Consider the following 27535-nt stretch of genomic DNA (forward strand, 5'->3'; position numbering starts at 1 on the left):
TGACACTTGAGACAAGAAGAAAAGTTTATTTTACTGTCCAATTGTTTTCTTAAAAAAATTTAATTTTTGATAAAATAAAACAAACTTTTAGTACCATAGAAACCTTTTGACATGTACAATGACATATTATTACTATGTACAAGTTCAAAACAAATGCTTCCAGCTCCAAGTAAAGTGATGTTGAACATCCTGACTATACTTATGTTGTAAGAAATTTCCAAGATGGCCAATGTTTTCCTTAGCTTGGAAAAAAAATACAATTGAAAAATATAAATAAGACCTTCAATCAGCTGTGAATCATAAAAATGCTTTCTGAAGTTCAGTCATCTGGATCTTATGAAGTATGTAGTAGTTACAAGAGTTCAACAAGCAAAATGAAAGCCTGTGTATATTCAAATATGAGTATTCCAGGAGAGGTCCTGTGGGCTCACAGTCAGTCTATCAAAAATAAAAGCTATTCTTATTGTGGTGGAACTTATTTAGTATCTGGCTCATATACCATTCTTCACCAGCTCATGGACTCCATTCTCATCAATGATTAAAGGTGCATGAAATTCTTTATCTGCCACATAACTTTCTAGTCCCTAAAAGAAGGGTCGAAATAAAAACATAGTTAGAAAACTGATCAACACAGGTCACGCAGTGCTGGACTTAGAGGCTGTAATAATGACGTAAAGCATGAATGCTAAAAGCTGGACTGAGATACAAAAATTTAAAAGTCAATAAAAAATTCTATTTAGTTTACTTTTAAACCTGGGTCTAATGGCCTGTTATGGAAGCATAAAACAAACAACAAAAAGAGGGAAAAATGTTCTGATTATAACATAATATTTAAAGTTAATAAGATGACAGTCATTCTTCCTATAATCATCACCCAACAGTCAACATTCTAAGCAAGGTGGCTATTTCTGATGCTAGAACTAAGCAAGCTGACAAGGATCTCCAGAAACAAAAACAAAAACAAAACCCTGTACATATTAAAAAGGACCGCTACATCCCCTGGTCTTAAAAGTGAAAGTACTAAGCGTATGAACAAAGTAGACCCACTGAAAAATATTTTTTTTTAAATTATATTGCACTGAAAAAAGCCAGAAGATTTGCCTAAAAAGCAAGGCTTATTTTTAAAAGACCACTGCATTTTGATGTACAGGTAAAATGAACTAAACATTGAACATTCTGTTCATGGCAACTAAGCCACTGATACAAAGCCATACCAGGAATTTTCCAAGAGGTTTCTCATTCTCAGGAGGAGTTCCTCAGGGGACGCCCACTAGAAAATGCTGTATCTTCTCCAAGGACAACTCTGTGCTGTGCTGTGCTTAGTTGCTCAGTCATGTCCAACTCTTTGGGACCCCAAGGACTGTAGCCCACCAGGCTCCTCTGTCCATGGCTTTCTCCACGCAAGAATACTGCAGTGGGTTGCCATGCCCTCCTCCAGGGGATCTTCCCAACCCAGGGATCAAACCCAGGTCTCCCGCATTGCAGGTGGATTCTTTATCAGCTGAGCCACCAGGGAAGCCCAAGGACAGCTCTACTTCAACAAAAACAGTATCACAATCCTACTTTTAAAAGAATAGGGAAAAGAACAAAGCAGACTTACTTCCCCAGCATAGGAGATAAGAGCAGAGATTTCACACTGGATTGGCACATCATTGGCGTCCTTCAAGCTAAGAAAAAAATCAGACATGTTGAAGATTTTGCTTCCCATGTTGCTTGCCAGAGTGAAAATACAGATGATAACTTCCCTCTGAGAAGCCTGCAGGTAACAAAATTGTCCTAAACAATTAGAGTAGCTCCTACCCTCATGATCGCTAAATTTCTTGGGGAGTAAGTTAATACAGACTCATTGTAGTTCAAAGGGCACTACCTGGGATACATGCCAGTCATCACCAGTGGCTCATCACAGTGCTTCACCAACCTTGATACACTTATCCCTTAATCACCAGTGGCTCGTCACAGTACTTCACCAACCTTGATACACTTATCCCTTAATGTACACACTATTTTTTATAATTTCCACATTTTAATTCCATAAAGAAAGGACTATTTCTTGAGCACACACTGCATTCCAAGCTCACAGCTAGACAATTTGAATCCTTTGAATTTCATTTTAATCCTTGTCACAACCTCGAATGTTAGGTGCAAATGTTGACCAGCATTCTAAAGCTACCCTGTCCAATACAATGACCACTAGCCACATACTGTTATTTAAACTCAGATTAATTAAGATTTTAAAAATTAATTCAAAATTCAGTCTCTCATTCATAATAACCGCATTTCAAGTGCTCAGTAGCCATGAACAGCTAGTGACTACCAAACTGGAGAGCACAGATATTTCCTTCACTGTGGAAAATTCTAATTGGACTAAAAGGTCAGTTAGATTATCTCCCAGTACAGCCCACATCTCCTAGATTAGCTGAGCTGACTTATTCAGTGTTTCAGGGAGCTTCACTGTTACTTTTTACCAAAGTCCCTTCACTGCACCCCAGTGAAGGCAAAGCTGAAGTCACCACTTGCTTCCTCTAGATCACACTCTAACATTTACATCCACTCGCAATACTGAGTTCCTAAATTACATAACACAAAAGTCAATTAAGAGTGCTTTTAGTATGTTTAAAGTCACTAACCTCGAGATTTTTCACCATTTTGAGAATTTTACCAGTAAGATACAGAGCACACAAAAAATCTAGGCTTTTGCAGCCTCAAACCATTAGCTCCCCTTTGTTTCACCAAATATGTAAGTCTGAGGGTTTGGTGGGGTCAATAAAATCAGAGACCTTCTGAGGTCAGCCACACCCAATCTTTCTCCAAACAACCATTTAGTGAGCCTTCCAGGCACTCTATACCCTACTCCAACTCACTTGCCTACTACTTCCCAGTCAAGCCAGGCTAGACACAGGCACTTTAGATTATTGCAAGTCATTCTCAACTATGGTCCCTTTAACTATCCAAATCATACCCACCCTCCAAGACTTAACTCGAGCCCCAACTTTCCTTTGACCACTGCATTGTACAGTGATTGTTCTCATTCATTTATTTATAAAAACAAATAAATAAATTTATTAGATATGTGATAAGTCACATGCTCCTAGGGTAATTACTATTTATACCACACATTTAACACATAAACAACATCACGGTCTGATGATTTACTTACTTTTATGTATGTGCATCTTGACTCTCCCAGGAGGCTGTAAGAAATGACTAATTTCTCTTATGTACGCTCCTTCAGCCCCTGGGATTTCAGTACCTGAAGGTCTGTGTGCAGGCCTGCAAATGCTTGTTGACTGAATGAACAAATGAACTATGAGGGCAGATAGATGGGAGACTAATTCAAGTAAAAGATGAATTAAGAAATGGAGTATTTGTCTCCGCAGGCTGAGATGTAGATATGTGTCAGATTTTATCAAAAGAGCTCAAGAGGTCTGGTCCAGACCCTCTGGGGACAGCTTGGAGTCACATAAAACCAGATGGGAAAATGAGGGCCCATTCCATTGATAAGATGTACATAGCCCAGTCCCACCTAAACCCCTAAAGGATTTGGTGTGCCAGTAATTAACTGAAGGTGTTTCTGAGCCCAAGGAACACGTAAACAACTTGAATATAACTTCCCTTCCATATCACAGATATCCCCCACAAAACTAAGCAAGCTGGGTGCCAGAGAGCAGAAAAGACAGGAGCTACCATTACCAAATGTAAAATCTCAGGCAAATTAGTTGTCCCCTATTCTTTAGTCAAGCATCCTTTTGGTAGCTAACACTGCTGAGCAGGTGTAAGGTGATAAATAAAAATAATGTCATTTTGTCAAAATTTAGCATCCTGCCTTCCCTTCTTTCAGAATACTTCCAAGCTGCTTCTTCCCACTTTTATAAAAAAATACTTCCCTTTCATCTCTCATTTTTAAATAATCTTTTTCTATTCTCTGAGAGTATCCTTTAGTGCTAAGAATTTAGGAAGACCTATTCTTAAGTCCATGATCTCATTTGGGGCCAAACTTTGATTTCAGTTTAACTATTCAAGAAATGACTACAAATGAAGTAAATGAGGGTGAGGGAGTGTGAAATAAAGAACTCAAACAAGAATTAAATAACGTTTAAAACACTTTGAATCTTAGCTGGGATCGCTCCCTGTTGTTTTCAGTTGTATCCTTAAGAAGCTATCTCACTTAACAGACTGAAAGCTGTGTTTCAATGAAAAGGAAATTCAGGGTCAAAACTTTATTTTGTCAAATTGTAAAAGCAGCTTGCTTCTACATATTAAACATGATGGATGGGACAGAAAATGACAAAAGGCTCTCTGTCCCAGCTGCCATGGCACAAGGGGCAACAGTCACCTACAGCTGCTCTAAGAACTAGCCAGCTTTGAGTCTACTTCCTTATGTCCGGGGCCGCATCCCGGAAACACCTGCCACTCACAGGGACTTGTCTCTGCAGGGTCAGGATGAGTGGCACAGGCAGGAAAAAACATACCAACAAAACAGACATCTCTGCTACTCTATTTCTGAGATAAATGCCATCTCCAGATCCTTGGCTCTGTACACATGTCCTAAATTATCCTAAAAATTTTAAATTCAAACTAAACCAAATAACTTTCTAAGTGTAATAAGAATATCAAGCTGTCTCTTTGGCTATAAAGATAATGGCTTTTTCAAACTTTGTCAGTACCCAAATAAGAAAGGGTACATGCTACTGCTAGCTAAAAATTATCAACCGTTAAGACAGAAAGGTACTTTCTTTAGGAGCAGGATAATAACTGACTAAAATAAACACAGATACCAAAAATGGAGCGGTTACTATGAAACTAAATCAAAAGAACAGTTTTTCCACATTAAGAGCCATCCAATATGTCAGGAACAGTTAGCCTTTGTACTGAGAGCAGATATCTAATTCAGTAAGACACATCCATAGAACATCATTTTTATCCAGCTGATGCTTATGCTAAAAAGGGTACCTGGGCTCACATTTGTTCTTCCTGTCCTGTGACCTGCTCTAGATTTTATCTTTCACTTGTAAACTTGTCAGTACAGGCTCAAATACCTATGGTGAGAGTCTTTAGAAAAGCATGCTCCCCTTTCCAGCATGCACTGAGATTCTGAGTTAGTGCCATCCAGACAGAGACCTGCCACCAAGTAAGCAATAACCCCACCACAGCTTCAACCCTTCACCCCCAGACCACCAAAAGGCAGAGAGCACTAAACTACAACGCCAGTTAGTATGGAGGGAAGCACAGCCCCACCACCATGCACTGCAGGCAGGCTGGTATATTTACTTGTGATTGATATCAGCTGTGATGGCCTCTGACTTTCCATGTGTAGCACTGCTATGTAGGAATAAATAAGCATTAATGGGAATGGAAACAAACCAAACAACAAAAATGAAGTGGAACTGCAAAATATACTTGACTGAAAGGCATGTATTCACGGTAAATTATGAACTTGGCAAAGGAGATCTGAGGGGGAAAAACAAACAAACAAAAAAACCCACAACAACAACAAAAAAAAATGTCAGTGGTCAAAGATGAAGCATGAGGACCATCTGACATGCCACAGAGCTAGCTTGTTGACAAGACAGAGCCTGAAAGTGGCCTTGGACTGAGACAGTCTACCACTGCTCCTTCTTAATAAAAACAGTTAAACCCAGTAAGTTCCAATACCCAATGTTCAAACATTAACAAGGCATTCTAGCACTTTGTGCATAGTCTTTTTATCCCTTAAGAATTATAAATTTTATGGCAAAACGTTTTTGACAAAAATATAGAAACATCAAATGATTTAGAAAGGGGGAATTCTAAGTATCAAGGGAGGTTTTATCATAAAATATAAGACAGCTGAAAAGCACTTTATCTCATATTTGAATAGCTCCAAGGATCTTTTTTTTTTAACTTCTAAAATCCTAAACATTTCAACAGTTTGAGTATCAGTGACTGTAAGTAGCATGCACATCCCTTCCTGGCACCTCCCTCTGCAATCTGAAAGTGCCACAAGGAGAACTGAAGTATGCGTATGTCTCACAGGCAGCCTGTGGGTGCCAGGTCTTTTGGAGTGGGGGGTTCGTAGATAACACTTGAGGCCACAGATATATGGGCAGCAATAATCAATCCTCTTTCCCTGTGGCATAGTGGCTGCTGATGGTCTTTAATCCTGTGGCAGAGCAAAAGAACTACCTTCTGACCATTCTTTAGTAGGAGTCATTTCACTGACATGGTAGAGGGGCATCCAAAAAACAAAAGCTTTAGAAGGTTCCTCTTTCAGGGGAAGCAAAGCTACTGCTCTCTCTGTAAGGGGCCAAGCCTTCATTACTTCACATCATGAACTGCCACAACAATACTTAGCTCTTTTAAAAGTTCTAGGAATACATCCGAGATAGAGGAGAAAGAAGCCCAAGAGGACAAGTACAGGAGGCAGCCACACAAAGAAGCAAAGACATCAACCTACCGGGGAATTGCTGGGAGGCGAGAGCCATTTTCATCTATGAAGTGGCCCCCTGCATTGAGGACCCAGCAATGATGGAGGGACATCAAAGCATGCCTTGCAGTAGTAGGGTTGTCCTTCCCATTCTGACTGTCTGCATTCTTCAGCGGGGAAAACTCATCTTCCCGTAATACTTCATATACCACAAACTTCCTAGAGTGAAACCATACAAACACTGCTTTATTATGAAGTAAAACTGCATACACAGCTTCTGACTTTTCTCCGCATAGCTAAGCCTTTGGTCTTCAATTACAGTCTCTCTTAATGCAATTTCAAATGAATGCTGAAAGAAATAATGTTCATCCTTGGATGAAATAAATTTGGAATTATCTTCTCCACACAAAATGAGAAATTATTTCCTTCCCCAACAATATATATATAACACAAACATCAACTCAAGTTAATGTGATCTTTAATCAAGAGAACAGAGAGCAATTATAAGTTAAATACATTCTCACTGAAACATTTACTCATAGGCCAGTAAAGCCCTCCTAACCACAAAATGGGCCAATTCTCTATCTCAACCTTGTTTGTCTCTCAGCCAAAGTAAGAGACTTTAACAATTTTTCAGGACAGCCAGATAATACAATAATTGAAAAATTTTAAAAAGCACTCATGGGCAACTCAAACCATATTCTTGCATTGGTGGTTTCATACTAGAGAATAATAATGAAGCTAAACTATATACTCACAGTCAAAACACCATGCTGACACACCTGCTGTCAACTGTTTTCTGAAAACAGTGTCCTGCCTAGAAGAGCAAAAAGCAACATCTCAAGACATACTTAATCTTACTGATGCTATTCGAAACATACTTTGCAAACTGGAAGATATCAAAGACAAATTTTTCCATCTTTATTCCATTTGGTTTGTCTGGCTTAACTAACTGTCCCTGGGAATCCACAAATGGAATCTTCTTTTGAGCCACATGGTGCTGCAACTGAGGTTCATAAATACTGTGGAGGAAAAAAAAAAAGACAATCACTTTCCAAATTTAAAATGCCAGAGAATCTGATAATCACACTCAGGAGCTAAGGCATCAACAAGTACTAAGGCTTTCAAAGGGAAGGGCATTCATTAAATTTCAGTTCATATTTAAATATTAAATAAACAGATTTCCTATTCATTTCTTTACAAAATCAAATGATGATCTCTACAATAAAAAAATACACATGCACACAACTCATAACAACATCTCTCCCATAATTTCCATGTCTTATATAAAAATGTTCCACTCTCAGCCCCAATTTTCCCAATTGGGATCCTGTCAAGTGTTAGATGAAAAGATGAGTATTTATAGTTACTACGGGTGAATTAGTAACACAGCTACAAAAAGCACAGCAGGAAATATTGTGGAACTGGAGCTGAAATTGTAAGGTAAAGCTTAGTAACTTTTTAAACAGTAAGCTTAGTAACTTTTTAAACAGTAGGCAGTCATCCTGAATGTCCAAAAAGCAATCAAGTAAAGAATCAGATATTGAGGATGTCCTTCATTTAAAAATCTGGTGGGCTAAAACAACTCTTTATTATTAGTTGACACCACTATGCTGATTTCCATGCTTGGTCTCAAGCTCTTTTTCCTTTACTTTCCAATCTACTAGTTCCTAAATGCTAGTCAGAGAACCAGTTAAATTAAATTGCGTGGGCAGCTTTTTAAAAAATACAGATGTCTACATAGACCTTCAGAAATTCTGATTCCGTAGAGATAGGGCAGATATGTGTGTTTTTTGAGGTTTCCAGTTGTGATAGAGAGAGGGGGTGCTGCCTTTCTTACTCATTACTTCACCAGAACTGAGCACAGCTAGAGGGAAGGAGAAGAACAGGCAGAAGTGCTTTGGACTCCAGTTAACGCACAGGGAGAACAGGCTGCTACAAGTTTGCACCTGGTGAGATAGCTTACTAAAAACAACCGCAGTGTCAAGTAAACTTCTATCTGATAAAGGAAATCCTCAGGAAGGAAGATGAATTATGGATTTGAAGTTTCTTCCTACTTCTCAGGTGACTTAGCTTTTGATTAACAATAAATAAAGTTTTTAAAAGCCCCCATCTTGCCCATACTTGACAACATCTCTCAGAAATGGTACAGTGAAGAAATGGTTGGCAATGTTCCCAGCGTTGAACAGCAGTCGTCCATCTGAGCTTCGTTTCTGAGCTGTTGCCAGAGAAATCTCACTATATTCCACCACCTGGTATACGCCATCCACTCTGCAAACCACTCCAACTGGTTCTGTAGGGTTTGTTTTCTCCACCACCTATCCACCAAAGGAAGAAAACCGTAGAGAAAGAAATCTGATCAGGTGCTACGCTGGAGATTTGTCATTTTCCAAGATCGTGTTTACAGTTCTGCTTACTTTATCTTTAAGGTATAAAATCAAGAGGAATCTTTAGATAATCATCTATATATTTGATAGACTACTTTTCAAATAGAAAGAACTAAATTATCTCCCTCCTACTTATCAACTAACTAAACTGCAGAGAAGAAATTCCATCACACACATAGGGCCCAGAAGAAATCACACTGGACTGTGAATAACTACATCCCCGCATCTAATATATTTTCACTATTGAATTGATCCTCAGTCATACTCAACTACTTTGAGAATAAATGAAACAAAATCTCTCTGAGATTCACAAGACAAAAGAAGTAGGGCATTTTGCCTCTCATTTTATACTGCACAAGTCATTATTTCATTTGAAAACGGTGTTGCTTTCATTTTCATTCATGAATATAGCAAATTCCTTATTTTTCAGGCACTTGGCTAGATGGCAGCAGGGTTAGAGCAGGCAGGTCACAGGGTTCCCACTCCAACTTGAATCAGAAAAGTCCACTCCCATTTATGTCTTGCAGGCTTGGTTTTATTGAAGTAAGAGATTCTATGCTTTTTAAAGTCTGAAAACCAGTGATTTGATAATCTAGCAAAGGCTCTAGGATGGTGAGGGAGCTGAGAGAAAAGTGTTTAGTCAAAATCAGAGGGAAAACATAAGAGTATTTAATTTTTTTAAAAAACCTCACAGGTGATTCTGATACCCGACCACCCTATTTACGTATCACTGACTTAAATTAAGTGTTTAGAATACAATTATAAAGGAACCCTATGTAATGCACTAATAGAAAACTCAAGCCTCAGACGAGATGAATATCCAGCAAAAGAATCAAACAATTAGAAGATTTGAAAATATTTGTTTTGCCTTGTTCTATTAACAATTCAGCATACTCCAGAGTATTTTGAAAAAACTGTCCCCAACTTGAAGTCTATCCAAAGTATACATGAAATTATACCAACGAAATTAAAGCTTTTCTTCAGCAACTGATTTCATAAAATAAATACAGCCAGTCAGTCCCTTGCAGACAACTGGAGTCACTGTTGAGCGCTTCGTTTACACTGCAATTAGAGACACAGGCGCTGAGTGCGGCCCAGTGAGGCTGGGCTACAGCGCACGCAGGCCTGCGGTGCAGTTCCACTGTCTGCCACCCTGAAAGGAGCACGGCATTCAATGAAAAGGATCCTTCTACCACAGAGGTGGATAAAACTGAGAGAAACATACAGCAAAAGGATTTAAACCAATCATGGGCCTATTTCCAATTCCAGTCTATCAAGCCATCACCACCTCCCACTTTACATTCTATACAGTGGGTATCTCAGTAGACAGGGCATCTAGGACAGATTCCGCCTAGCCACATTAAAACACACACACACACACACATATGAGGTTAGTTTTCCAATCACTTCTATATAACCCTACTCCTGACCAGCCATGGAAAATAAAGATAAGCATATTCATACTTTACTTTCCAAGTGTTAATCCGCCAGTGAAAGGTTTGCTTTTATAACAACATGAACCTCCAAATACTGTAAAAGTCTAGATTACAAAAGAAGGCATTTGTAAAGTACATGAAGTTGGAAGTCAGTTATATTCTACAGAAAAGATATGCAGCATAGAATTAAGAGGTCTCTTGACTTCCGACAAGTTAAATCCTGAAAAGCTGAGCTCAAAATAATAACTTTAACCTCAAAGTTACTATAAGTGTTTTACAAAATTAACAATCATTCCTACTCTCTCAGCCATGGACCTTTGTAAACCACTCCACTAAGTCTTTTCTCAAGGCTCTCACTTCATTAAAAATACTTCATTCCCCAAGGCAGGAGACTATTAAATAAGAACTAAAAAGAATTCTCTGCAAAGAATTCTACTACCCTTTATGAATCACTCCCTAATTTAGGTGTTTTTTAAAGTATATTTTAACATCTATGATTTTTTAAATTAAAAGGGTGGAGGACAGATTAAATAAATGGTTTCTAACATCTCAAATTTTTTAAATTACCATTCTCTTAATATCTCAGCTGCATCTGAATATTTATTTATTCATTCCTTGAGAGACCACTAGATTATATGCTAGACACAGAACAGGCAGGAAGACTGAGAATGGATTTGTCCTAGAGGACCCACTGGCAGTAAAGAGAGAATGGTTATATTTACATCCCTGTATGATTAGAATACTCAAAAAAGTTAGCAGACCAATTCAAAGGTTTTTGAGCTGCCAGCAAAAACATAATTAAAGAACTGATTTATTAAAGTGATATAATACTAAAACTAAGAGTTGGGAAACATTTCTAATTCTGCCTCTGCTAATGTGATGATGGACCTAGAGCCTGGAACTTATTAAGTACTGGAACTCATTTCTAGATCAAAGGGGTTGACCAGATGATCTCTGAGGTCCCTCCCAGGTTCAGCATTCTCTAATCATTTAGAATTTAAATTGATTCTGAAGCTGAGTCGGAGAAGGAAATGGCAACCCACTCCAGTACTCTTGCCTGGAAAATTCCATGAACAGAGGAGACTGGCAGGCTACAGACCATGGGGTCACAAAGAGTCAGACATGACTGAGCGACTGAGCACGCACATGCTGAAGCTCAGAGCAGTAAAATTTTAAGCTTCTATCTTAGAAAGAAGAGTGACACCAAGTGGAACAAAGTCAGAAATACAGTTTTGTTTTGCTTTTCAAAGCTGAGTAGCTTTAAAAAGTTAACCTACTATTCCTGTTAGGGGAGGGGAGAGCGGTTCTGAAGGAACTGTGGGCTGCTGTCAGTCACCAGCGGGCGCCCCTAGCAGAGCACAGCTGAGTCAGTTTCTGATCTTCCCCCTTCTGCTCTCCAAAGTGGAGAGAACCCTGAAACCACTCAGAGCTGAGCCCCACCCCAGACCAGGCAGGAGGACTGAAAGCCAAACCTAGAATCTTCCGAGGTGGAGCAAACCTCAGCGAGTACAATTCAACACACTATTACAGTTCAATAGCTGTTTACAGTAGGGCACAGATACTCATAGAGTACTGAAAGGGACAGACATCTTCAATCAGTGAACTAAACCCTTTATTTTGAGAGTTAGGAGAAGTCTTATTAGGTCTCTCAGTTTAATCTCTCAAAACTTATACTGGTAAATTTAAGACTTTAGCTTCTATGACTTTGCATTAGATTTGTAGATTAATTTTGAAATGGCATCTTTATAACAGAAAATCTCCAAACAAAGATACATCTCTTATGGCAGCACTTCTTTTTTTCTGTTTTATTTTTTTTATTGAAGGATAATTGCTTTACAGAATTTTGCTGTTTTCTGTCAAACCTCAACATGAATCAGCCATAGGTATACATATATCCCTCCCTTATGAACCTCCCTCCCATCTCCTGCCCCATCCCACCCCTCTAGATTGATACAGAGCCCTGTCTGACTTTCCTGAGCCATACAGCAAATTCCCGTTGGCCATCTATTTTACATATGGTAATGTAAGTTTCTGTGTTACACTTTCCATACGTCTCACCCTCTCCTCCCCTCTCCCCATGTCCATAAGTCTATTCTCTATGTCTGTTTCTCCACTGCTGCCCTGTAAGTAAATTCTGCAGAACCATTTTTCTAAATTCCGTATATATGCGTTAGAATACAATATTTATCTTTCTTTTTCTGACCTACTTCACTCTGCATAATAAGTTCTAGGTTCATCCACCTCACTAGACTTGACTCAAAGGTGTTCCTTTTTATGGCTGAGTAATACTCCACTGTGTATATGTACCACAATTTCTTTATCCATTCATCTGTTGATGGACATCTAGGTTGCTTCCATGCTCTAGCTATTGTAAATGGTGCTTCAATGAACAATGGGATGCACGTGTCATTTTCAATTTGGTTTCCTCAGGGTATATGCCTAGGAATGGGATCGCTGGGTCATATGGTGGTTTTATTCATAGTTTTTAAAGAAATCTCCATACCGTCTTCCATAGTAGCTGTATCAATTTACATTCCCACCAACAGGGCAGCACTTCTTTTTAAATTCATATATTTAAAATTTATATGTAACTTAATTTGCTTTTGTCAGAAACCTATACATGACTTTTGCTTTTGGCAGAAAGGTTCCCCCTTCATGTTGATTATAAAATTATTCCAACAATACTATAAACCAACTAACTGCAGTAAATAAATAAATAAAATTATTTTTAACTTTCTTCTGTGTTTTTTCACTTTGTAATCCACTTGAACTCGATTTTGATATGAGCTCTGAGGGAGACATCTTAGTTTTAAGCCAGTTTCCCATTAATCTCCCTTCAGTGATTTGAAATGCCCCCTTTGTATACAGTACATTCTTATATATACGTGAGTTCGTTTCTGATTATCTGTTCCATTATTCTGTCATTCTATTCTTGTTTCAGCACTACACTCCTAGTTACTTTTTATTTACAACCCATTTTAATAGCTGATAGATTGTTAATGCTCTTCCTTCCTAATTATCATTTTTTCAACATTTTCCTGGTTGCCTTTACATGTTTCTTCTAAACTTTACAATAATTTTTTCAAATGTCCATGGTATAGTCTCATTGGGACTTTGATCAGGATTGTGTTATACTTTAATTCAGTGAGACCTGATACCTTTACAGATTTCCAGGAAAGTAATATTTACATTAGCATTTTAAAATCTTCCAAAAGTATTATTAAGGCCCTTCATGTCACAAAGTCAAGTCTCTTATATTATCATCTATGCAACTAAGAAAAAAATGCTAAAAATTACTATGGCAAGGACAGTCTTGTTATATGGCATTACAAACCTCCCTCTATTTCAGTATCAGTATGTTTGTGGTCACTCAAGCAGGTATTTAATGTCTGCAACTTCCCTTCCCCCAGTCTGCATATTTCCATCTTTATGCACAAGACTATCATGAGTTACCTTGTCAAGTGCCTTGCTGAAGTCTTCATGTGCTATTTCTACCATATTTCTTTTACTTACTACTCCATTAACTTTGCCATAGGAAGAAACTTGATATTAATGAATCCAACAACTTGATATTATTAAGTCCATCCCAGACCCAGTGATGACCACTCACTTTTCCAGGTACTTACAAATCATCCTCACACATTGTAAACTCTTACTTGTGATAAACTAAGTATACACCATTATTTATAGAATCAAATGCTGCAAATTAAAGAAAAAGTAGGTATGGGACAATTCAGCTACTGTAGAAGATGAATGGTTCTAAAATATCCACATCACCCTAAAAAGTCTAGCTTGACTCCTGGAACATATACACTGACAAGAGAAAGACCACATAAAGCCTCATTATAGTTGAGAAAGGCATTACCTTTGCTCCACAGTCTGCTCCTTTCTGAATGCAAAATCCAATAAACCGTGGGTCTGCCACTTTTACTAATATGTTGTCAACACAATAGACATGAATGCTCCAAATGCCTCTTTGTTCCATATCCTCCACAATATTCTGGGCTGCAAGAGCCCGATAAAGACCACCATTCCCATCTCGGGGGGGAAAAAAAAATTGCCTGTTAGTAGCAAATCAAAACTCATTATGAAGGTAAGTCAAATATAGTTCAGTGTTTCTAAACAGGGCAGAAGATCTCTAAAAACCAGTTTTACATAACAAGGCCAACAAAAACTGAGTATCCATAAGTAAGGATTCAGAGGTCAAACAGTTATACTATGTGATTTCAAAGATAATTTGCCGTAAGTATACAGAGAATAACATTATTAATATAAGACTAGGCAATCCTTAAGAACATACTTTTAACTCAGTCCTTTTAACAATCTGGCCCATAATACACAGTGAAACATAAAATTCTTTATCAGGCAATGGTTATTTTATAATATTTCAAGTTTTATTTGCATGATTCAAATTAGCTCTGTATTTACATCCCCAACACTGCCAATTTCATCCATCTCAATAATAAAAATATATGACCATCTATACCAAATGATTTGTTAAGAAAGCAAATTAATATGAAGGTCTATGGTGAATTAAATTAAATACAGGTCAAAGCCTCTTCTTTTTCCATCTATTTTTAGTGCTGTTTTAATATACTTCTTCCATAACAACCTCAGTTACAGCCTAAATGTTGACAAAAAAATTGGACAACTTCACAAAACTAAGCTAAAAATAGTAAACTCTTCCATTAATTAAAAAGAATTAAGTAGAGGTTAAAAAAAAAAAAGAGATGAAATAAAAGTCTACATCTGCAGAGCATCACTGTAAATACTATTTTTTATTTCCTTTCACCCTTTTCTCCAAGAAGTGAGTCACACAGATGAGAATCTGTGAGTTCTGTATTTTCCATTCTCTTACTTAACCTACTACAACTATTTCACTTTGTCATTTGATATCTACAAATGATTGTTTTAATACTGTTTAAGAATGAATGCTACAGATAAACAATAATCTAGCCTCATTTTTTAAACAGCAGATGGTTTCCAATTTTTCACTATGATAAGTAATGAGGCTATGAACAATACTGTACATAAAATACTGAGTAAAGAGAATAAGTACTCTGAATGACGCTCAAATTGCTGTCAAGAGCACAGGAAGTATAAAAGCATATTCATTTCACCCATGGGCATTTCCATTTTTTAAAATCACTGACAAATTTAATTATGTTAAGCAAAATATTAATTTTTGACATCAAAATCACCATAGTGAAAAAAATCAAAACTTAATGAGCTACACTATGTAAATCAACCATACTCCAAAAACAAAAAAAGTTAATGAACTGTGTTAAGTATATTTCTATTCACCATTAAGTAAGCACAGTTACAAACCTGGAGCCATAGAAACCTTATTCTTCTCTTCCAAAATAATTTTCCCATCAAAACTCATAGCAGGCAGCATTCCCTGCTGGAAAAAGATTACATTCTCTTTCTTTAAACCAAAGTACTTGTGCTTTGTGAAGAATTCCTTTGTAGATTCCATTGTTCTGCCACTGGTCATTATATACCTTGCAAGAGAAAAGCAGATCTTCTAAGCAATAATGCTATGTGAATTAGGGCAAAATAAAGTTTATTTTCTAAGATAAAGAAAATTTTTGAGAGCACTGTTTATTGCTTTCACTTCCTTCATCCCTTTCCTGAATAAGGCAGCATTGGTTGCTACCCAACGGGAATTTCCTCTAGCAACTTCATTAATCCTTATGTATAAAATAAATCTGTGGCCTCTCCTTGGGGGCTGGCCCGCTCCCATGTCTCCGGAGTATACTATCTGCTGCCTGTTTTAATAAAGTTCTGCTGCTTGAGCTGTAAAATAACTCTGTAACACAATATTAAAACACACTTCCTGTAACAGAGAACCTGCAACAGAGGCTCAAGAAAACATTTCAGAACTGTGAAAAGTATAGTCTAAGTCAACATCTCTCCTATTCTAATAAAAGGGATAAAGGCATAAATGCAAGGCATTCTAATTCCCTCTTACGGTTCTTTTTACTAAAATTTTGAAATGACATCTGGGCTCTGCTCACCCTTTATTTACAATCATAAAAGTATAAGTATACACTCTGTTGTCACAAAAATCCAACCCATGCCAATGTAGTAAAAGAGAAAAAAATTCTATCTAAAATTGTAATTATCGGCTACAACAGCTTTTGCCCTTACTTACTGAAATGTAAACTATGTGTGAGTAGGGATTTTTATCTGTTTTGGTTACTGATATATTCCCAGCACCTAAAGGCAGGTACTCACTTAATACCTGTTAAATGCAAAAAATGAAGAAAACTGTAAAATTTCCTAGGACAGTATCTGCCTGATTAACAAATTATCCTGGATATTTGAACTCTGGGCACAAAATCTTTGGGCATCATGATTCAAATGAAAAGGGACTAAACTGTTTCAAGTACGAAAAATAAACTCTGAGTTGTGAAGAGAAAGAAAGAGAAGAAAATCCAACATGAAAGTTGGGAGACTAAGGCTTGTAAGTAGAATTTTGGCCACTCAAAACACAGATGTCCCTCAAAAGTCCCCAAGGGAACCAAGATGAAAAAAACCCACAAAAAACAGTTTACAACTGGCCAATACCCTTCTTAAGAACTAGAAAAGCTGAGGTAACTATAAAAAGCCTATTTTTAAAGGCATCAGAGAGCTATAAAAGCAACATGGATTAGAACTTAAAATTTAAGATAGTGAGAATCTTTCAAAGGAGACCTTCAGATATGCAGCTGCCTTTTCCTGGGGGTATTTGCTGATCTGGGGCAAAGGCCAGTGGTAAGGAATCTGAGCTTGGACCAGGCAAGACAGAGAAACCAGCAGAGCTTTGTTAGTCGCCTGGGGCTAAAATAACAAGATTAGTTACTTCAGGGATTTCAAACACACAGCTGGTTTCCCCCTCAAAACAGGACAACTTCCAAAGCTGCTCTGAGAAACAGATTCAAGAGCTAAATCAAAACCTTTTAAAAAACAGAGCAGAATTCCCATAATCTCTTGGTGTTCAGAAGATGAACAATGGCTGAGATAGGCCCTGGAGAGCTGGCACAAAAGCAGAGACAGAATCCAAGTTTGGCCCACAGCAGAGAAATCAGTGAGGCTTTCAGGTTTGTTTTGTTTTGTTTTGTTTGGGGGGGGGGGGTGGCAAAAGGGTGGGGTTTCAGGAGGACAAGATAACCCAATACTTAAGGACATGAGTTTCTAGAGTGAGAGAATCCACTGAGTGCCCACAGCAGTGACTGGAAACAGATCCATACATCATCAGGAAATTTCAGTTACTAAAGATAAGAAGAGACTCCAAATGCGTTCAGAGGAAAAAGGGAGAAAAAAAGACTGAGAATCAGAATGGCAACAGATCTCTCAAAAGCAACGCTGGAACAATAGACCGATACCTCCAAATTTCAGAGGGAAACTGATTTTCAATCAAACTCTGTACACAGACAAACTACCAATCAGTATGAAGTTTACAGGCTGAGAGAACCCTCTGAGGATCCAAAGGTACTCAGGTGGGAGTTAAAGTTGGAAATAAGTATATATTGCTCATTAAGGCTATAGTGATTATCCACCTAGCTATAATACATATTGATTTTAACATATAAAGTACAGCTCCCAAGAAAATCTGTAGTAACAGGAAACACCTCTGCTTATGAATAAAGTATATATGCATTTTGAATATTATATGCCAATATATGTTCAGACACTCTCCCATAATGAGATATATCTTACCATGGAATGATGCATTTGCTGCCATGATATTTTTCAGCTAACTGCTGAAGCTTCAGGATACGCTCTGCTTGAATCTGAAAAAGTGTCTTATGGGATGGCAAACCAACATCATACATCCCCTTGGGATATGCAACACCGAGTCTTGTCCCCTGCCCACCAGCTAGAAGAAGAACTGCCACTTTGTTCTGAGAAATCTGGAAAAGTCCTAAAAAAGAAAACACTTATATCATTCTATAATTCAACACTTTAGGGTTACACATACAAAGGTAGCTGCAGAGAGTCCCCCTAACTGCATAAGGCATAAGAACAAGGAATTCACAAGTAATCGTGGATGACTACATTGTTAATAAAAACACTTTTATTATTAAAAAATGAAGTTTATATAATCCAACCAAACACCAGATAATTAATAATATACTGTAATGATCCAATAATTGTTATTCTGATAAGGTTGAAGGCAAAGACCAAGAGACGTTGCAAACGTTTTACAAGCACCTGACAACTTATTAGTTGTGGCAGGTCAAGAAAAAGGATAGAAGATCCCCAGACTTCAGGATGAATGATGATGCTATTAAATCACCTCCAGCCTACAAATCAATCAATAATAACTGATTAATCAATTAGCATGTAAATATACTAGAGAGACTACCATCCAGTAAATGGAAAGACAAGAAATCCTGAGTTGGGGAAGCAGTGTAGAACAATGGTTAAGAAGCCAGGCTCTGATGTCAGGACACCGGGTATGAAACCAAACTCAACTGAATGAGCTTAGGGAACATGCCTGCAAAAGGGCATTAGGACACTCTGTGGGATGATGGAAATGTTCTATATTTTGATTGCGGTGGTAGTGTTACGGATGTATAACTTTTTTAAAAACTCACAAAACTAGTGCATTTTATTGCATGTAATTATACTTCAATAAAATTGTTTACAATGCCTTTTTTGTGAATGGGCCATCTACTGCAGCTCAGAAGGATGCGAAACACAGAGTTCTTGTGAAACTGCAAGTGAAACAATAAAACTAAAAATGGTATTAAAAGACAGAGGCTCTCAGTTTGGATTTGAAAAAAACAAAACAAAAATAAAATCTTGCCATATACCATTTCTAGGAACTACCCTCATCTTTCTAAGGTGGACAGTTTCAGCACCAGAACGTAGAATAACCTGCGGGAAGAGGTAACATATAGAGTGGATCTCTGAGAAGCTAGAAAACCTGTAAAAGGTCAAATGTGATAAAGCAATGCTTGATAGGTTTTCTTCTATTTTCTGAATTTCATACTTTTATTAAACTTGTCAGAAATTCTGTGAATGAGGCAGGTCATTATCCATAACTGTAGGTCAAGCCAGAGGGGGCAGTGGTGGCCCTTATCAGTTTTTTTTGTTTGTCTAAATTACCAACTTCATGCTTTATGTGTGTGTGTGGTTTTTTTGGTCTTACATGTTTTTGATATATTGTGTGTGTGTGTCAGTTGCTCAGTCATGTCTGACACTTTGCTACCCCATAGACTGTAGCCCACCAGGCTTCTCAGTCCATGGAATCTTCCAGGCAAGAATGCTGGAGTGGGTAGCCATTCCCTTCTTCCAGGGGATCTTCCCAACAGAGGGATCAAATCCAGGTCTCCTGCACTGCAGACAGATTCTTTACCATCCTGAGCCACCAGGGAAGCCCTAGGCTTTCCTACAGCTAATATACTAGTACACTGTGAACTCAGAGAAATATTCTTAATAAACCTAATATAAAATCAAAACTATCCTGATTCTACAACCTGCCTTCACTAGTAACTAAGCATAGCCACGGATATTATGCAGGAACTTTCTGGCAATTTTTTCAATCAAAAAATTTAAAAGCACATTAGATATTTCCATAGTTTTCACCTTTGATATGAAGCAGAGAGCTTAGCTACCTGAGAACTAATCTTCTCTCTTTCCTCCTTGCTTATTATGAGACTGTCCTTGTTTTCTCCACAGCATTTCACTGTACCTCATTAGAGTTTGAAAATAAAATATCAAGAGTAATGCTAGACTCCAGTAATTATTACAGTAACTATAATCTAAGAGGTAAGTATAATTTTCCCCTTTTTAGACATAATAGGCTCAGATGAGTTAAGGACCTTGCCCAAGGTCACACAGCTAAACAGTGTGAATCAGGATGAGAACCTGACTCCAAGGCCTATGCACCAGCACTGCACTGCCTCCAGCAGTCTCTTATCACACCCAAACAGTTAACGGATATACTATACAGCACCATAACTTCTAGGCGCTGTATAACGGTCATTCCTATTGCCTTCCTGCCCCTCCTTCTCTCTTCCATTGAATTCATGAGAAGTTGCGCTGCCTTTTCTTAAATATCTTACCCATCACCCTACATGGAAAAGCTGCTGAGGTGGCCAAGAGCCCACATTCTGCAAAATTTGTCAAAGACTGAATTTCTAACAGCATTCCAGCTCTGTGTTGCCTTTAAACAGGCCCTACTACCACCATGTAACAAAGACTGGCTGAGATGAAGCAATCTGAAGGGAGCAGGGAACCATATAAAGCAGTTCTGAAAACCATTTTCCATTTGGTTATTTCTTCAGTTACCAAAGAAACCATGGTTTCTAGGAAATAAATTTAACTCTGCCGTCGCTGACCCAAAAAGCATTATCTAAAATTACAGGTCCACAAATCCTTACCTAAACTAGATTTATTTCAGAAGCTTACTTCAGAATGTAGAATTCTTCAAAATTTAGAAAACAGATATAATACATATACAATATGTTCATATTTTAACCCAGCAGATCTGAGACATTTCCTTCTAATCACATTAAGTGAGACCAAAAAAAAAAAAAAGTTTTTCAATAGTATCTCAGGCTTCCCTGGTGGCTCATTAGGTAAAGAATCTGCCTGCAATGCAGGAGACCCAGGTTCCATCCCAGGGTCAGGAAGATCCCCTGGAGACGGAAATGGCTACCTACTCCAGTATTCTTGCCTGGAGAATCCTGTGGACAGAGGAGCCTGGTGGGCTACAGTCCATGGGGTCGCAAAGAATCAGACACACCTGAATGACTAACACTATTACTACTACTACTGTCTCAACCCTCATATACCACCAAAGGTGTTGGAATCAAAAATATTTCTAAATGTGTTCCCCAAAAGTCCCAGATAAATATTCTGGACACAAAGATCTTTGTTCTTTTTGTACTATTTTCTTTATAGAGCACATGTGTTTTAAGTTGTTGTACTATTAACGTGGCTTCCCTGGTGGCTCAGTGGTAAAGAATCTGCCTGCCAAGGTAGGAGATACAGGTTTGATCCCTGGGTCAGGAAGATGCCCTGGCGAAGGAAATGGTAACCCACTCCAGTATTCTTGCCTGGAGAATCCATATAGACAGAGCAGCCTGCAGAGCTACAGTCCATGGTGTCACAAAAGAAACGGACCTGACTTAGCAACTAAACAACAAACTGTTAATGTGCTTCTAGTCATCCTTCCTGACTTTTCACTTTTACCTTCAGTCCAAAGTTACATTATTCCTCTCAGCTGCCTTACCCATAAAAGGTAAGAGCCACACTTCCAGAGTCACTTCCCCGTCTCAGCTCTAGCTCGCCTGATGGCCACCCAACATCAATCAGCACTTTCCCCAGGTTCTAACAAGTTATCAAAATTATCACTGCATAACCTTTTCTCTTCCTTGAATCAGTTCCCTAAACCACTGCTTCATTCCAGATTTCCAAATGGTTCTGTTTTAAAGCTTTGCAAACCAACAGCTGGTAGTGGCCTCTTCCTTCATTCAAATAAATGGCATGTGTTTGTTTCCTAAGCCCTCCAATGCCACACTTTCTCCAATTCTTTTCTCTGATTTTTTCATCTATTTATTTTTTTAAGTAAGTAATTTTTTATTGAAGGATAGTTGCTTTACATCTCCAATTCTTTCTCCATACTTTCTCTAATTCTTCTTTCTACCTGAGGACCTGATAACCCATATAATCACTATGTCTTAAAAATAGCATTGACACCATGCTTGCCAGGTGTATATTTACAGGCAGATCTACATTTACAACTCATCTCCAGCTAGCCACAACTATTCTAATGAATTATAACACAATTCATAAATATTTGTGATAAAAAGGTGTCTGCATTAACTTCTTCCTGTTTATACATCTGACTCATGAGCAGACAGAGAAAAACAAGAGGAAAGAAAGCAGTCCCAAGAGTATTAAAGCCAGCTGCAATTCCAGAACTAAATGCAGCTATAGCTGTTGTTAACAATATCAAATCCTGCGGAGCTGAAGTATTCATCTACTTGATCCATGTTACTGCAATAAAACTGCATTGTTTATCAAAAGTGTGTAGTGCATAAATTAGTATCTGCTTTATGACAGACCAAATATTTCTTGAAATTAAGTAGGCCAATAAAATTCTGTAAGCCTCGTAGTTACATGGCAATACAAATGATTTCAAACTGTATGTGTCACGACGTTAATTCTATACAGGCAGCACTGTACCTATCTGAAAAATGTTGACTGTTTTTATAAACAGCCTTAAAACGTACTTAACCCATGTGACAATTAGGAAATTATGAATGTTTATTTCAAAACTTCCACAAAAATATGGGAAAAAACTTGAAAGTACAGTACTATATCATCCTTCCCATCTTTTCATTATACAACACGAGAGTTAATTACCTTCCCACAGAGGTCAGGACCTAACACATATCAAATCACAGGTTTAAAAAGAAAAGAGGAAAGAAATCAAGCCAGAGTGAGCAATTTCCAGGACACGGGTAGAGCTCTCTCCTCAGGCATGTGGGCCCAACAGAGTCTGAACAGTTTTCCTAGTAACACTTAGAGCAAACAGAGAGGAGTTTACAGCAGCCTCTCCCAGGTCAACTGCTTCCTGGATAACTTCCTGCTTGGACTAGTTCCTCTCAAACATACTCTTTGATTTGGGCATGTGCCTGAAACAAAAGAGGCTAGCACAGGTGCTTCTGAAACAGAGCATCATCAGAATTTTCTGTCTAAACTGCTGGCACTACTGGACAAGCGGTGGGGTAAATAGGCTAATCAACTGGTGCAAACAAAGGAAGACGACACAAGAGAGAGGAGGTGTTCTAAGAGTTTCATTTTTAATCACATTTCACGGGTTAAACAATTATTTTATAGATTAACTATTTCCCCAAAATATTAAGAATGAAAAGTAGACCAAGGGAAATCTCTATTTGAACTGGTTTTAGATACTGGGGGATTATTATACATTTCATTAGGTATAATGATGGCATTGTAATTAGGGGAAGAAAATGTCCTTGTACTTAAGAGATGCATACTAAATTTTATGAGGATAAAAATAACATAATGTTTGCAATTTGCCTTAAAATACTATAGCGGAGAAAAATAAGAAGGATATATGAAGCAGAATTTTGAAAATTATTTAATTAAGGTGATATATATGTGGAATTTCATTATACTATTTTTTGTCCCCAAATATGTTTCCAAATAAGCTTGAAATTTCTTCATAATAACAAATTCTTAAGCAGGCTACATGACTATACATAAACTATGAACCTAATGTATGTGTGTGTATATAAGAAAATACTATAAAATATTACTAGTAAGTATCTCTGGATTGTGAGACAGCAGAGATTTATCTGTTTTCTCTTGTAATTCTTAGTATTTTCCAACCTCTCCAAAATATGTGTGACTTTTAAAATAAAACAAATCTATTAGAAATATCAGAGCACTAGATTTCAAAAATGTAGAGGAAATGATGTTATTAATACATTTTTCTAAACAACCCATTTACTTTTCTACCACAATGCTATATAAATTAATTTTTTAAATGTCTCATAGGCAAAAAAAAAGGCTAACACTGACTACTAATTTATTATAACATAAAATTAGAAGATTGCTTTGTGTTCAGTTTAAGCATGGGTTGCTTTTATAAAGAATGGAATTTTTTAAGCAAATATATTTTTCCAGAGTAAGTATCCTTTCTAAAATAATATTCTCATGGAAGCTTCTAAATTACTTCTTTCAAGATCTGAGTTTATAAGATAGAGATTTTTCAGACTCCTCAACCTTTCATTTTCTGTGCTTCAAGAATTAAATTAAAACAAGAACTCTCTTCAGTAAGGACCGCAGTGGTCACTTACGTACTCATCCTTCAGCAAAATTTTCCAGCCTAGGTGTTAAAATGTCTGATGTCAGTAGTCACCAGACACTCTGAAATTACTGTAGAATGCTTTTACTCTCCCTCTCCTGGGGCACTGGGATGGGGCAGGGGCAGCAAGGGTGCGGGGTTTGGGGCCCAGTTTCTTTGATACAATTATCAATAATCTCCTATTGTCTGAAATAAAGCATCCTAATCTTTGCAATGGAACTCTCTTTCCTTAGATAATTTACTGAAGAAACTTCATTTTGTTACACACTTTGCACACATACGGTAGTTTCTAAGCGAAAAGGATGTAACGTCTGTTCCAAAGTCTCCTTCTCCACCCCTACTGCTGAAGCCACGATTAACTATTGCTCCCTTAACGGTAAGCCAAAAGGAAGTTTGCTTTGTACTTTCTTATACTAGACTTGCTTGTAACCGTTCCGGATTTTAATTTAAATGAAAGGTCACTGGGCTTGTTCCATAGATTCCAACATAAGAAGAATTAAATTATACATAGATTCCAAGTATAAGAAGTCTTCATTGCTGCTCATGGTCCCCATTATACAAGGTCAAAGTTTTATCTTTTCAAAGAGTTAATTCTAAGACTTTAACCCCATAAAACCACAAGGAGAAATATAGGCAGCTGGCATACCAGAGGGTAAGAAAGGCCTTGTGTGGCTTTTGGTCTGAAGTAGAAGCCTTTCTGAAACCCAGGGAGGGAGAGAAGGATCAATGAATCCAAAGTTAGTGAGCGTCAGAGTGTCACCACAGTCCTCCATTCAGAAGGATCTGCCTGCAAGTCCCTCTCACATCTTAGTGGCAGAGCCCTGTTCTAAGTGAGAAGTTACATTAGACACTAACAAACATTTTAAAATCTGAAAGGACCCTCCCTGAAGATCATCCAATTATTTCAATGTTTTTAATTTCCAAGCCCTTTTAAATAAAATCTCAGGTATCAAGCTTTATTTATGTATCAAAATAAGTCAAAGTAGAACTGCTCCTGGACTGGGGACATGAAGGGGTTAGAGACCTACTGTTTAGCATCTGTTCCTGCCCTTCCCACATAAAACAGTCTCACCAGCAGTCAAAACCCTAGACTGCTTTAGAATACAGTTTGAGAAAGAATAAATCTGTAAGCCCAGAGAAAGACATGAAGATAATGGTACAGAAGAAGCTTGATAATGGTAGTTATGTTTCTTTTCTGGGAAGATGCAGAGAGTGCCAAAGGGCAAAAGACAAAATAAAAATAGCCACAGTATACTGTGAATACAGGCTATAAATCATATCCATAAAAGTAAATATGTATATTACTAACTACTAGGTGGCAATGGGGGAAAATAAAAGCACAGATATGATAAGATTATCAGCAACTTCTCTACAGTTATTTCTGTTACTTTGATATTATTAATATTTTTGCCATACAGTAATGTATTTTTAAAAAGGAAAGAAAAGTATTACTCCAGCCTGTTCTTTCTACAGCTGAGGAAATAAGGTCCAGATATGCCAAGAAGCATGGACAAATACTCAAGGGCTGGGCTGCAACATTTAGTCACTTGTACTTACAGAGTAGTAGATTACAAGGCAAATTGGAAGTGGTCAAACAAAAAAACCACAGTTCTTAACCCCACCAAAAGGAAAACTGAATTTTAGTTATTTTACCATTTTCAAAAGCATTCATTAGTACTCGTTATGGGGACAGATTTTATGATACTCTTTAGAGGAAAAAGCACTGGAGTAATTCAGGAAACATTTATCAATCAAGTTATAACTGCAAAATACTGTTCTAAATACTATGGATATACATAGAAACGAGGACATGGGCTGCTCTTTAAAAGTTTACATTATGACAATGAAGGCAGACATAAACAACCCTTATAGGAAAGAATGAAAGAAAAGCGTGCACAAATAACTCCAGCCTGGGACACTGAAAAAGGGGATGGACCAAACACTATTTGTGATGATCCATGGAGAATGAGCCACCGCACTACACAGCTCCAGGAGACGGGCAGCCTCACAAGGAGATCCAGCCACATAGAGAAGGTGCAAAGGCCAGACGCAGCTAAGGACAAGCACGAGCAAAGGCAGGAAAGGCACAACAGAATGTTCAGAGAAAGATGAATTACGGGCTCCACCTGAAATGTGTGGGGCAGTAGAATCAGAGAGAAACATAAAAGACAAGACTAGATACACAAGCCAGGGCTGGGTTAGGGAAGGTTTTTGGAGTAAACCAGCATGAACTGAAACATTTAGCTTGTGCTCCAGGAAGGGAAATCTAATAGTAGTACAGATAATGAGAAAGGAAAGAGACTGGAGTTAATTTTGGACTTGAAGGAGAAAAGCCATGAACTAGGCACATGAGTCTGGGTAAACTCCAGGAGTTGGTAAGGGACAGGCAGGCCAGGCATGCTGCGGTTCATGGGGTCACAAAGAGTCCGACACGACCGAGCGACTGAATTGAGGCGCCAGAAATGAAAAGAGAATGGAGGGACTGGCAACAGGAGCCACAGTGTCCTGGCCACACAATCTGTCACTTCTGGATTCATCACCTGGTTTAAGGTCTTAGGGAAGTCAAAATATTAGTGATGTGACTCAAGTTACTTTAGTGGGTTTAAATCCATTAAATGGTATATCTCATAAAAAACCTTACAGCTCATCTTTCCCGGCTCAGTACCTTCACTTTCCCAGGCCTGCAGCTGATCTTGATCCCTGGTGGCACTGCCCAGCACCTCTCGAGGAACAGGTTCCATCCGTGCATCCACTTTCTCTGGCTGGGAGGAATGGTTAAATCCTTCAATGGCCTTTTGGAAAAATAAGTTCAGCTCCTGGAAGTTCATGGCCTGGAGTTCCGCATAAAGTTCTACCTGTTGGGCCTCCTCCAACTCATTCCAGAAATCCAGCAGGTGTTCCTGCCCAGCTTTGGACAACCTGAGTTTGAGGTCATTAACATTCATAATGCTCTAATAGCCAAGTTTTGTGATAACAGAGGTGTAATTTCTGCACCTGTAAACCTGAAAGAGAAAAGGAATCAACAGCAGGTCAAAGTCCAACACTGAAACCTAAGGAAATTTTTCCTGCTAAAAATGAGTACATTAAAAAAAAAACCTTGAGAGTTCCCTTGTGGTTAAGACTCAGTGCTTTCACTGCTGGGGCTCAGGTTCAATCCCTACTTGGGGAAGTAAGATCCCGCAAGCAGCACAACACAGCCAAAAAAAATTTTTTTAGTAAAATTAAAATAAATAATAATTAAACACTTGATGTTAAGGAAATTTTGCTTTTCCGTCATGATCACACTCATAAGAGACCAAACTTGTAAAACAATGTTAATTATTCTTATATATCAGGCACTGCACCAAGTACTTTGCTTACGTGGTCCCATTTTATTTTCAACAACTCTATTCCAAGGGTGATGCAGCAGTAAAGGATCCACCTGGTGGTGATGCAGAAGATGCAAGAGACACAGGTTCAATCTCTGTGTCAG

The 27535-nt window shown here is 38.0% G+C and overlaps 1 protein-coding gene across 7 annotated transcripts; it reads right to left on the reverse strand.

Moving 5' to 3' along the window:
• Positions 1-27535, reverse strand: UAP1 (UDP-N-acetylglucosamine pyrophosphorylase 1). 7 transcript variants are annotated; one of them, XM_010854668.1, is made up of 11 exons: positions 27424-27535; positions 26729-27065; positions 17931-18135; positions 15555-15730; positions 14092-14264; positions 8528-8721; positions 7285-7425; positions 6434-6622; positions 5269-5319; positions 1601-1667; positions 1-584 (listed from the first exon to the last, which is right to left on the reverse strand). In XM_010854668.1, exons 2-11 carry the CDS (start codon positions 27006-27008, stop codon positions 492-494), a joined length of 1569 nt encoding a protein of 522 aa, XP_010852970.1. In that variant the 5' UTR covers positions 27009-27065; positions 27424-27535; the 3' UTR covers positions 1-491. The 7 variants fall into 7 exon arrangements, 6 of the variants coding, with proteins under 6 accessions (XP_010852970.1, XP_010852969.1, XP_010852971.1 ...); XM_010854667.1 differs by lacking the exon at positions 27424-27535 and having other exon boundaries at positions 26729-27212; XM_010854669.1 differs by lacking the exon at positions 27424-27535 and having other exon boundaries at positions 5-584; positions 5269-5316; positions 26729-27212.

The sequence above is a fragment of the Bison bison genome, unplaced genomic scaffold (genome assembly GCF_000754665.1).
Source record: "Bison bison bison isolate TAMUID 2011002044 unplaced genomic scaffold, Bison_UMD1.0 scf7180017864346, whole genome shotgun sequence".
Lineage (NCBI taxonomy): Eukaryota > Metazoa > Chordata > Mammalia > Artiodactyla > Bovidae > Bison > Bison bison.